Source organism: Cataglyphis hispanica, chromosome 15 (genome assembly GCF_021464435.1).
Source record: "Cataglyphis hispanica isolate Lineage 1 chromosome 15, ULB_Chis1_1.0, whole genome shotgun sequence".
Lineage (NCBI taxonomy): Eukaryota > Metazoa > Arthropoda > Insecta > Hymenoptera > Formicidae > Cataglyphis > Cataglyphis hispanica.
Window position 1 is genome coordinate 781,554 of NC_065968.1, and position 12,927 is coordinate 794,480.

General features: G+C 33.7%; 3 protein-coding genes across 3 annotated transcripts in view; 1 reads left to right on the forward strand and 2 right to left on the reverse strand.

Annotated features, from left to right (window-relative positions):
• LOC126854929 (uncharacterized) overlaps positions 1-12,927 on the forward strand; it is a 242,071-nt gene that overhangs the window by 39,930 nt on the left and 189,214 nt on the right. The window lies entirely within an intron of this gene.
• LOC126854928 (odorant receptor 67c-like) lies at positions 1,712-3,106 on the reverse strand. Its single transcript, XM_050602110.1, has 5 exons — positions 3,024-3,106; positions 2,523-2,765; positions 2,309-2,422; positions 2,068-2,223; positions 1,712-1,838 (listed from the first exon to the last, which is right to left on the reverse strand). Exons 1-5 carry the CDS (start codon positions 3,024-3,026, stop codon positions 1,788-1,790), a joined length of 567 nt encoding a protein of 188 aa, XP_050458067.1. The 5' UTR covers positions 3,027-3,106; the 3' UTR covers positions 1,712-1,787.
• LOC126855186 (odorant receptor 45b-like) lies at positions 5,580-12,176 on the reverse strand. The gene is made up of 9 exons (XM_050602609.1): positions 11,878-12,176; positions 11,334-11,670; positions 10,903-11,133; positions 10,724-10,837; positions 10,493-10,648; positions 6,480-6,710; positions 6,100-6,213; positions 5,880-6,035; positions 5,580-5,630 (listed from the first exon to the last, which is right to left on the reverse strand). Exons 1-9 carry the CDS (start codon positions 12,144-12,146, stop codon positions 5,580-5,582), a joined length of 1,659 nt encoding a protein of 552 aa, XP_050458566.1. The 5' UTR covers positions 12,147-12,176.

The window sequence follows — 12,927 nt, forward strand, 5'->3', positions numbered from 1 at the left end:
CATATTTATAACAAAATAAAATAAAATAAAATAAAAATGTTCTCTTTATAATTTTATAATTTTTTAACTAATTGAAATAGTATCATTTTCAACTAACTGGAATATTAACAAAAAGGCTTAATGACAATGAGAAAATGATAAAAGAGTGAACAATTAAAAGCAATAAACGCTCGGCACTTTTGCAGATTTATTTTTACAAGTCTCCACGCTATTCTTTATCGCAAAATTATCGCGCTGCAAAATGAAAGCGCTGCTTACCGTGACCATTACAAAATGCAAACAGCAGATAATTACAGAATTTGACACACGAATAGCACAATCGCGATATTCGAAAATAGATCTTTTATATGTCTTGAAAAGGTGATAATTTGCTGATACTTCTTAATTATTTTTTACCACAAGGAGACTTGGATTGCGCTTCTCTTTTATTAAAAAAATTTTCATCAAAGAATATCGATTTGACAATCTACGTGCAGTATCTAAGATATGTGTGTTTATAAATCATCCTATATATTGTCAATTAATAAAATATTAATAAACATATAATAATAATGATAGCAATAACAATAATAATTTGTTAAAGAATGAAACTTACCAAATTTATTAATAGAGCGTTTAAAAAACCGTTTGCACAAAAGCACAACAGTAAGTGAACAAACTGAATAATTGATGATCAGCATGTTCGGTTGAGATCAAATGGTAGGTCCATGTTTATAACGAGCGGTGAAAGTATTGAAAGCATTGTCGTCGTCTCTGTGTTGTCTTCACGACAATATTACTGCTGTGAAAAATTACAGCCATCGAATAAAGGGCCAGTGTGACGTTAGCGAAAGATCGGGACAGCTTGGCATTCCATGTCGTGACAAACATACTAAATTCCGCTCTGCAACACTTTTCCCAATCGATCGTCATGATTGTTTCTATTCTGTCAAATGTTCTACGAATATTTTTCGAATAATCCTAATCGTGAAAATGATCGCAACAGAGAGTTGCGTAAATCAATAATAAGGAAGAAATTTTTATATTCTTTTATTTATTAAATATTTATATTATTTATATTTATTCAAATATTGTGTGCATATTATTATATATTATTCCATTATATCTCATCGCCGTTTATACTAGAAAATTAAGAATATCCGTTCAATTAAGAATATCAAGAATGCCATTGTTTCACCTAATATGTTTATCACCTGAAATTGCGCAAAGCAATTTTTAGAGATAAAAATGGAAACTTTATTACAAAAGCGCATTGTGCGCAATTGATCGATATTGATCGATCATTAAGTATTCTTTTGCTATCGAGCGGCATAAATATGATTGGTAACTATACATCAAAATTACATCCCGATAAGGGTCAAAGAGAGGAAAAAAAATTTACAAAATTTATTTCTGCGCTCTGTTTGCTCTTTTTCTCGACGTTGTAGCGGCGAATTACGCGAATTATTAGTTTAAAAATGCAAGACGCGAGCGTGGAAAGTATATTATGTTCGAATGAAACTGTTGCGTAAAAAGAGAAGAAATAACGGAGAGTTCAACTCATTTAATAAACATTGAATACGGGTTATTGATTTATCCCCAGACAACCTCGTGTTTATTCTTACTCGATGAATACGCACGTGCGAATGCGTGCCATGCATGTGAGAAGAGAATGGTGAGTAATATCGCAAAACAGTTTTCGTTATGTTTTTATTTTTTTCTTTTTTATGTGCAAATTTTTCCTCAACTAAACAACAATCAGTATCTAACGTTTATTAGAAATTTTATCTACAAGATGTAGTATCGCTTCAATACATTGCTATTAGAACCGATATATATGAAGCTGAAGCTTTTATAATCTGTAATAATATTATTTATAATTATGAAAATATGTATCTCGAAAAAAAAATTTTAATATTTAAATTTAATGTTTATGTCTAATTATGACATAATTTATAATGTCTATTAATTAGTTTATCATTTAAGAAAAAAATGTAAGATATAAAAAATTAATCCACACACATATATGCATATATATAAGATTAAATACTTTTAAATAATACAAATACATTTGTACAATAAACTTACACTGCTAAACCGTTCCATGGATAAATCCATAATTTTTCCAATTGTAATAGTTAATTGCTTCTGCGCTCTCATTATCAAAAGCACTATAAATCGATTCTGTTTGGAATTTCCTTCGTACCAGTAAGAATTATATGCAGCATCCCCGATGCTGTTGCTCTAAAATAAAAAAATCACATTTTTTTAAAAGCAGATGATATATCCATTAATTTATCGCATACATAATATTTGATCCAATTTAAACCTTATTAGTTAGATAATCTCCAGTAAAGCAGTAAATAAACGACTCCATAATTGAAACGACATAAAACAAGATTGTTCTCATTATAATTTTCATAGCACCGGGCGTTCCCACTGACTAGAATATTAAGAAAAGACCTAACGGCAATGAGAAAGCGATAAGAAAATGAATAATTAAAAACAATTAACACTTTTTACTTTCTCGAGGCATTGCTTACCGCGACGAGTATATAACCCAAACAGCAGATAATTAAAGTATCCGACACGAACAGCACCATCGCGATATTTGTGTACAGTTCTTCGATGTGTTCTGAAAAGGTGATGATTTGCTGATGTTTCTTGATTATTTTGTCTACGATCAAGGGACTCAAACTATTTTCCTTGGACAGTTTTCCTTTCGTCGGAAACATATCTATCAACCATTTACGAAGAATATCGATTTGACCGCCTACGTGCAATATCTAAAATATACGATACTTCTCAACCCTTATGCTTGAAAGTTGCTAAAGAATATTTTAATAATTTTAAATTTATGATACAATATTTTATATAATTTTTTGAAATTTAAAAAGCAAGTCTCTGAATATATATAACAAAATTATCAGCAAGTTAATTTTATATACGATAATTTAAAAATGCAAGGCAATACATCAACATACTGAGGATGTACACACAAGTAAACAAGTAAAAAATGTTATTTGATTATACATTATTCATACCATAGTTTCTGAGTTATCGAAGATTAAAGGAAATGCTCAAATAATCCGTCTTGCGTTGCAACATACATCACAGCACGTTTTAATATTGAATCGCTCGCTGCAAAATACCAGGCATTGTTTAAATTGTTTCGAATATATATTTTATCTTTCCTTGCAAATCATGAATATTATTAATTTGCGTTGCATACATAAGATTTTAAATTAAAAAAATAGAAGATTAATAAATTTAAATTGAAAGATCTTGCTGGCCGTATTTTAAGTTTATCTCAGCCATTGATCTGAAAAAAAGTTGTTTCGGATAATATCAAAAATATTCGGATTGCAATGAGGAAGTAAAATCAAACATTTTCTTTAATTCGGAAATTATGAATAATACTCATGTTCAAATAACATTTTTTTAATGTACACATTTACATTTCTAAAGCATTGCCGTGCATTTATAAATCATTTTATATATTATTAATCGATTATATTTAATAAAGTACTAATAAAGATATATAAGCAATAATTATAATATGACAATAAATGATAATAATTTGTTAGACAATAAAACACTCACCAAATTTATTAGTAAGATATTTAATAGGCCGTTTATATAGGCGCATAACATTAAGTGAATTAATTGAATTATTATGATCGACTTGTATACCAATGTTTGGTCGAGGTCAAATGGTAAGTCCATATTCATAACAAGCGGTCGCGTGGAAGTATTGGAAGTTTTCTCGTCGTTTGAATCGTTCATAAAAACATTGCTAACATGAAACATAACAGCTATTGTATAAAGGATGACTGTCCCGTTATTGAAACGTCGAGACAGGTTGGCATTGTACGTCGTCGTGATCAGACTAACTTCATCGATGATACGGTTTTCCCAATCGATCGCCATCATCGTCAATATTCTGACAAATGTTCTACGGATGGTTTTTGATTGATCATTATTACGAAAATGATGGCGACAAATCGTTGTATGAATAATGAAGTAGAAATATCGTTATATTCGCTTAAACCTGTCTCTTTAATAATTAATTATCTCAATCTATTTTTTTCTATTTAACTTTATCATAATATAGCCTAATAATATCTCACCGATTTTTAACCCAAAAAATGATAACTTTAATGAACATTATCGTGTATGTCATTGTTTCACTCAAAATTTTCATTATTTCGAAAGGCTCGTTAGAATAGAAATGTATTACGACCCATTGATATTCAAGTACTTGCTCTATAAGTATCGCAATCGTCCAGAATAATCTGCGTAACGGAATGCACGACGATTCTGGCCAAATGCCAAAAATTCGAAGGAAAATTTCCATCGATTTGCTAAGTGTATTATCTATATTCATATTTTTCTTCTATTATCGCTTCTTTCAATTCTTTTTTTTTTCAAAGTTGATGCACTGATTCTGATAAGATAATAATTTTACATTATGAGAGACGCGTTCAATCAATCGTATGATGTGAACGATATTGAATCTTTGCACAAACTGAAAACTCGGAAGGGAGTACGAACGAAATATCCTCCCTCCTCGAGCAGCTGCTTATTAAATATTTCGATCGGAAAGCGAACGGAATTACATACGGCTTTATCGTGGCATGTCGATAAAAAAAAGTTTCCGGATTCAGGGGCGATCTTCTCTCTCTCTCTCTCTCTCTCTCTCTCTCTCTCTCTCTCTCTCTCTCTCTCTCTCTCTCTCTCTCTCTCTCTCTCTCTCTCTCTCTCTCTCTCTCTCTCTCTCTCTCTCTCTCTCTCTCTCTCTCTCTCTCTCCGATGAGGCTGTGCGTTATGTCCTTTAAAAATTCAAGCAACAACAGATAGTATCACACGACAAGCGTACATCAGACGTTAAACCGTGGTCGCTGACCGTAAGAAAAGTTTTGTTGTTCTAGAAACGGGGGGATTTTTCGAGGAAGAGGAAAGAGAGTTTTCCTTTCCGAGATTTTGTTGTCTCAATGTCGAGGAAAATTCTTCATGTGATAAAACGTGTATATGTTGTATACAAGTTTGTGCACAATAATCGTGTAAAAAAAAAAGTAGAAACTGAAAAGAGGAAACGAAGAAACTGAGAGAAAAGTTTTATTTCAGTGCCGATGATAGTGTGCGTTTTTTTTTTTTTTGCAAACATAGATATAATATAAACTCTAAAGAATATCACAAGACGAAAGAGAGTTTAGGCATTTGTTTTTTTTTTTCGAAAGAATTATGATTTCTAACGTTGTTTAAATATTACAAAAATTTAAAGCAACGTGTGTGTGATATAAGAAAAATTTTCGTTATAAAAGCGTTTCTATTGTGATATTATACTACTATAGTATTTTTTGCATGTAAAAAAATACAAATATGCGTAGAATAAATTATATTGTATAAAAAATAAATGCACAACTGTATTCGAAATGACATAACAATAATAATAATTAGAATATTGTTAGATTATTAGATTACTGAATTCTATCGTATTATTGTTTCTATTGTTGTATTACAGATATCATGAAATATTACATCATGAAGAATGATACTATCAAAATATCATTGATTGAGATAAAACTCATGGTTAGTCTTCAATACATTGCCAATAGTACGGACACATACGATGCCGATAACCTTATGACCTATAATATTAATTGCTATTGACGTAATTAATTATGAATATGTGGTTTTAAGCATTAATAGAGTGGTGAGTTTAACAGAATCACAGCACATCGTTTACAGTTATTCGATAAAATATTTTTAATATTGATCATTTTTTTATAGATGTTTGTTTGTAAATGTTTATAGAATTAAGTTAGTTCGAGTGTCTAAAATTTATGTTACAGGATGGAGAAAAAAAAAAGAGAAGGTAGATAAAATGAGAAACTTACGCTGGTAAAACGTTCTAAGGAGAGATCCATAATTTTTCCAATCGTGATCGTCAATCGTTTCTGCGATCTCAGGATTACGAGATGTACGATCCGATTCTGTTTCGACGTGACATTGTACCAAAGAGAATCATATGCCGCATCTCCGATCATTTTGCTCTAGAAAAGAAACAAGAGATATAATTTTCAGATTCTCGCGAATATCGCCGCATTTTCTACAAACCTTGGCATTTAAATATTCACCGGCGGAACAATATATAAATGCTTCGAGATTCATCACGAGGTAGTACAATACGGATCTGACCAAAATCGCCAGACCGCCAGGCGTACCGATTGACTGTAATATCGAACGAAGCAATTTAGAATCATTCGTACGTATATTTTCATGCGTGTTGGAATATTGATTCCGTTAATATCGATCAATCGCGTTTTCAAGTGATTTGAAGTCTAAAATCGCATCTGCGAGAAAAAATGATGCCAAATACACGAGATTTCTTCTTAAGACGGGATAGGACAGTGATTTTTGGAGATCATGCACAAAAGTGCACTGGAGTGTATAGGCAGATGATAGTGAGCTCGTGACATTTGCCGAATATTACTCACGGTGACGATAATGTATCCCAAACAGCATATAATGAAGGTGTCCGATATAAACAGTACCAACGCGATGTATGTGTAAAGGTTTTCGATATTTTCCGAAAATGCAATTATCCGCTGGTGTTTGATGATCAGCATTTTCATTGTTATTCCGTCCATAGTAAGTATCATATTTTTGGAAAAGGCTTTCAGCAACCAGTCGCGCAGGATGTCGATTTGACCGCCGATGTGCAGAATCTAAGATTCATATGTGAACGATAATAAATCGCGATTATCCCATTTTTAGAGGCCCAATATTATCGCAAACTCACCAGAGTGACGATGAGTGAATTGATCATGGAGATCCCGCAGCCGCACATCGCTAGATGAAAGAACTCGAAGATGGTAACGAGCGTGTATACGGGAAATGTGTTTACCTTGAACGGTAGCTTCATCTTTAGGATATGCTCGCGCGCGGACACATTCATCCTTTGAACGTCACTGGCATTGCCGGCAAAAACGCCACAACTGTATAAAGTTATGGCGGTCAATTGAAGGATGATGATCCAGTTGGTGAAGCGATGCGAGAGCCTGGCCCTATTGGTCGTAATACGTAGACTGCACTCGCTCAACACGCAATTCTTCCAGTCCATGGCCATCATTTGCAATATATTGGAGAATGTTCTACGATCGGATCTTATTTAATGCTAATATCTAATATTCTTTTCGATAAATATTCGCACAACAATCATATACGGATAACAAGATAATATAATGTCACATCTCATATATATTTTGCCTTTAATAAATTCACAAAATAATGGATTCAATTAATTAAGATAAATATTGACATGAGCTACATGTTTCAAAATATGTATATCTATATAATATTTTTTACAATATTCAAATTATATAATTTTACAACTGTAATAATAGCGATGCAATGTCTTACCGCTCATTAATCCACAAAATAGCGAGTTTGATGAACAGCAGGCTGTATGTCACAGCGCTGCTCACTCCATCCATAAAATTGGAGAAATTATCGGTGTAATAGTGTATCACTACGTAGTGATACTGAAAGATTTGAGCCATGCCCAACATCACGATCCACAACAATCGGTACAGGACGGTCGACGGTAAATATGGCCAGATACCGCAAGCGCGAAGACCGATTTTTACCACGCGACTAACCGTGCTCATCTCCATGTTCTCCATAAATAAAACGACGCGATCCAAGATGTATGCGCGAATCGTCGAGCGATTTTAGATGAGAAAATCTGGAGAGGTGGAATCGAGACGGTTTCGTGAACAAAAAAAAAACGTTCGCCAATCGGATAACTCATTAAATATTCCCTATCGCCACGTGTCGCGAACTTTGACAACTTTGATAAACGGTATCACGTGCGACAGTCACACATCGCGGTCGCGTGAATCGGAAAAATAGGGAGCTAACATTTTTTTTTTTTTTTTTCTTCTTCCTCGAGTCAAGTTTCAGGGCGATGCAACTGCGGATTAAAAATATAACAATACTTATAGTAAGAGCTAGAGAGTTTACAACTTCCATGACCTGCGCGATAAACACGCAGTTGAAAAGTTTCGCTGTTGAAGGGAGGAATATGAAAGAGAGTTTGTTCTGACAAGAGTGACTAAGATTACGCGTTTGTACCGCGATACGTGGCAGAATACACTACTCTTCGCAAAGAAAGATAAAAAGTTCATCGGTCTCTCGGGTGCTTTTTTCTCCAAGTGGATACTTGAAAATATTACTTTTTACGTTGCACCAAACATGATAAAACTAAAGAAATAAATCTAAAATTATATAGCAACGAAAGAAAATGGATTTAATTATGAAAAAATACATGTCTCTCCACACACACGATGTCTTGGATGAGACACAAACGTAAATCAGACGCGAAGTTGTGCGCGACGACCGTGAAAAAGTAATCCAGGACTTAAGGACACGAATCTGAAGAAATAAGAAAGAATGAAATTGCTAAAGTAGTTTTCAGTACTGCCCTTTCGCCGTAGACAAGTAAACAAAAAAGCTTTAGAAAAACGTAAGTAAAAGAATGTAGACCTTATTTGAGAGATATCCATGTTATTAGCAACAATGTGAATTGTCTGAGCAAAGAAGAACCTTCGTTAGGTGATTTCCTTCTCGGTTTTGCATTAAAAAAAATAGTAAAGTCGAATATAACTTGAATTATTTTCAACTCGTAAGAAATAAATAGAATAGAAGCATTATTTTTAAAACAAACTTTATATATTTTTATCTTATGTATTACTGAATTACTCTACTGGTCGCGCATTATACTTTATATTATTGTTTATATTATTGTTATAGCCATCGTCACAACACATGTTACCTACTTTCAGTACATCGTTAATAGCAGCGATAAATACGATACTGAAGCTTTCACAATTTATAATTAAATCATTGTTGTGCATATAATCTTTCACAAATATGAAAAATAATAACAGAAAAAAGTAATAACAAGACAGCAAATCTAACGACAATGTAATTTCCACATATACTGACAATTCAGTATCTTGATATGAATTAACGCGTGGTACTTATAACTTGTGTTCTTTCCGATATCGACAACTTTTTACGCAATATTTATCTTCTCGAGAAGATAAATTATTATTTCTCAAAAAAAAATATTGAGAAAATATAAATTGTAATTTTTGGTCCGCATTTTTATTTTCTTAAGATAATGCCTCGAGAATCGATCGATAAATAATTTTTCCAAATGCTAAAATCTGTCCGCGGGTCAACGACCGAACCGTGCGTATCATCGATCACTGATTCAATTACTATTCCTTAAATATATATTTCTATTGTAAAAAAACTTCTAACTGTAATATTATGAATCACGAAAATGACGCTCCCCCTCTCTTCTTCCGATCGCGATGCAGTTGCACGTTCTCTTTAAAAATGCAACAGGCATGGGGAGCAGAGAAACTGAGTTTCCACGGACGGCGATATTGAAAAGTTTCGTTGGGGGAGCACTTCGTGGGGAGAAACGTCAGGAAAGAAAGCGAAGACGTATCGCAGGAGTTTCTTGAAATGGAAAGACTGGTTCGAAGGTCACAGTTAGTGTTGTAGGCAGTTGCGTGAAGGATCAAGCAGTTTGACGGCCACGTTACAGGCAAGAGCACATAAAAAAGAGAGGATCAACGAGCGATCTCTTCTTACAAGACGAGTATCTCTAATACTACTGTGTGTAACACTGTTTTCATGTAACGTTCCCTTCACATTGCACCTTTAATTGTTAGCTTAAAAAAAAAAATCAGAAAAAAATCTCGTTATTGAATATAGATAAGTAATTACCATAATTTTTTATCTCATTACTTCAATTAATTTGATTACGTAATATGTACAAAGAAAAAGAAGTAATATTTAAATTATATAATCAACTTTTATAATATTTCTTATATTGCTTATATGTACACTTCTTTTTTATTTTAAAATCTGAATCTGGAATTTTGTAAAATAAAATAACGCTAAATGCATAGACGTCTAAATTAAATGCTTTTATCAGAATTGTTAAAATACATCAATCGAGAGGATCAATATTTATAGTTTTCTGCTTATACACTGCGAGCCAAGTAAAGATAAGCTAAAAGAATCGATGCTTCGGTAAACGACGCTCCTACTTGTCTACACACATACCCTTGATGTGAAACCCCGTCGAGTCTCTCTGAATAGGAAAATTGTTAATCATGTAAACGACTGGCGGTAATAAAAGAGTACTATATCCTTCTGCACGCGAAGCCGTAAACGGCGCGTAATGCACGCTGTACTTCAATACATCGCGTGTAACACCGACACATATGACGCTGATGCTTTCACGATCTACAACATGATACATACGAGCAATTACGACCGACATACGCGAATATCATGCAGCATGACCGGAGAACGTTGCTTGTCAAAACGTCAATCATGATAAGAACCTACGCGTATAGTTACACGAGTAAAAAAATATCTAGATTTTCATAACCGATTTTATTATATGATTAAATTCTCTCCTTACGTTGGCAAATTGCTGCAAAGAGAGATCCACGAACTTTCCGATCGTGAGTGTCAAATGTTTCTGGGATCTTGTAATCATTAGAAGAACATCTTGATGTTGGTTCCGATTCGATTCGTACCAAAGCGATTCGTACGCTGCGTCGCCGATCATTCTGCTCTGTAACATAACGTAATAAGTTTTCGACGTAAAATGGCATCCAGTAAAGATTTACAACGTTTATTGCATACTGACTTTTGTGCTGAGATACTCTCCGACGAAACAAAATATAAATGCGTCTAAGCAGATGACAACATAAAATAACACTGATTTCACTAACACTGTCGATCCACCCGGGGCACCGATTGACTAGAAATTTCGAAATAATCTTGTATACATCAAAGAAAAGATTAAAATTACTATAGAATACTCACAATCACGATGAGAAATCCTAAACAACAAATAACCAGAGTGTTTGAGACAAATTGTATCAGCGCGATGCTTGAGAAGAGGCTCTCGATGTTTCTGGAGAACGAGATAATTCTCTGATGACGAACGATCAACGTCTTCATGATACTTTCGGTGATACCTCGCTCAATGTTCTTCCGCGTGATTTCACTCAACTTTTGTCGCACTATATCGATCTGCCCACAGATGTGAAGCACCTAAATGTCACGATGTGCACTCAGTACAAATTTTTCACCTGATGTAAAAAGCATGAAAATTCTTCGCGTAGCTCATATTATTAGCTTATTTTATTTCTTGGATTAAAAAAAAAAAATAACGCAATAAATAAATCAATTAATATATTATATTGTAGCTGTCTTTTTTGTAGAAACATCAATATATTATAAAAAGGACTTACTAGTGTTATCAACAAAGAGTTTAACACGCCTACCGTACTAGCTGCACTAGTCTGATGTACAAATTGTGTAACTAAAACAATGATATACATCGATGTGCTCTTGATCTCGAAAGGCAATTCCATCTTGAGAAGGAGCTCTCGAGCATCGGTCTGATTGCTACTCTTATACCTCAACAGAGTACCGAGAGCGTAGAGAAACACCGACATCGCGTACATGGTAATTATCAAATTGGAGAACCGACGAGAGATGTAAGCTATTCTGGTCATTGTGTATTCTTCGGAGATATCGCGTCTCTTCCAGTCTTCGACTATGCGCGCTATGATTTCGTTCAGCAGACTATATAACATTTGAGGAAATATTGAAAGATACATAGAAACGGTAACACGAATTATCTCGCGGAAGCATGACGAATCGAAGCGGAGTTTAAAAAATTCATATATGTGCTAAAAATTATATTTTTACAATTTATATTTTCAACCTCAAATCTAAGATATAAGAAATCCGTGTTTGTTTTGCAAATTGTACTTAGCTGAGAAAGCTTACTGAGCGTTGAACACGAAAATAATCAGCTTGACAAATAGAAGACTGTAAGCCAGAGTCGCGCTTAATACGTCCATCAGGATAAAAAGATCCTCTTCGCCAAAATGCATGATCAAGTATCGATATTGAAAAGTCTGGAACACCGCCATCGAGAATATACAAAAGAATCGCCGTAAAATTGCGTATGATGTGCCCGGCCATACACCGATTGCGCGCAGGCCAAACTCCACCGAGTGACACACGGTACTCATCGACCCTATCTCCTTCTTCATTGACTCAATTAAAAGTCTGCTTTACAACAACACGACAGCACGAACGTGATTTATCGTTAAATTTAATTTATTTCGTTTTCCTCTTAGTCTAAATATTATAAGTAAGACTACAGTCTACAAAAGAGACATGTTTAAGAAAATGAAATCTAAATCTAATATTTAATGCAAGCAATTGACACAGTGTTGAAATTACGACACGTTTGCACTCGTAAAACAGACTTCGTGTTATCATCAGTTAAAAGACAAGCGTCAAAATTTCCAATTCATAATTTTAATCTAGTTGTAGCTAGTTAAAAGGTCTCAGTAAGACTGTAAAATTCTATATATTGAATCAAGTGATTCCCACTTCGTAATCGTAATCGACCAATAGAAATTACTCATCGCGTATTCCCTTCACATTTCTTTTTATCTTTGAAGTCATAAATAAAAGCTAAACCGATACATCGGTAATTGACGGGAGTCACAGAAAAAGATAAAGAAGTACAAAAGTGCTCATGCACTTTTGTCGCGCACGCTAATACACTTATCTGACCGCTGACCGTTATTTGCATTTAAAATGTAAAAGAGCAATTTTTCATTATGTAATGGTCCTGAAAGACCTGAGATGTGCTTTTCTTCTCATGATGTAAATATTACGATTGACGATGAATACGTAAGATATTGATAAAGTAAAGAGAAGAGAAACCGTGTCTCTATCCAATAGTTTGAACGTCATTGCTCGCAATTTTTTCTTTAAAACGTAACGAAAGAAATTATTAATTTTTATATTAATATTAATATC

Bases quoted from the DNA above. Each gene is read 5' to 3' on its own strand.
- LOC126855186 (XM_050602609.1), bottom strand. From the start codon at position 12,146: ATGAAGAAGGAGATAGGGTCGATGAGTACCGTGTGTCACTCGGTGGAG. The intron at 11,671-11,877 runs GTAAGCTTTCTC...AATGTTATATAG, and splicing joins ATTTTCGTGTTCAACGCTCA to TCTGCTGAACGAAATCATAG. The intron at 6,036-6,099 runs GTTTGTAGAAAA...TTTCTTTTCTAG, and splicing joins GTGAATATTTAAATGCCAAG to AGCAAAATGATCGGAGATGC.
- LOC126854928 (XM_050602110.1), bottom strand. The intron at 2,423-2,522 runs GTAAGCAATGCC...TTAATATTCTAG, and splicing joins TGGGTTATATACTCGTCGCG to TCAGTGGGAACGCCCGGTGC. The intron at 1,839-2,067 runs GTAAGTTTATTG...ATATTATTACAG, and splicing joins CCATGGAACGGTTTAGCAGT to ATTATAAAAGCTTCAGCTTC.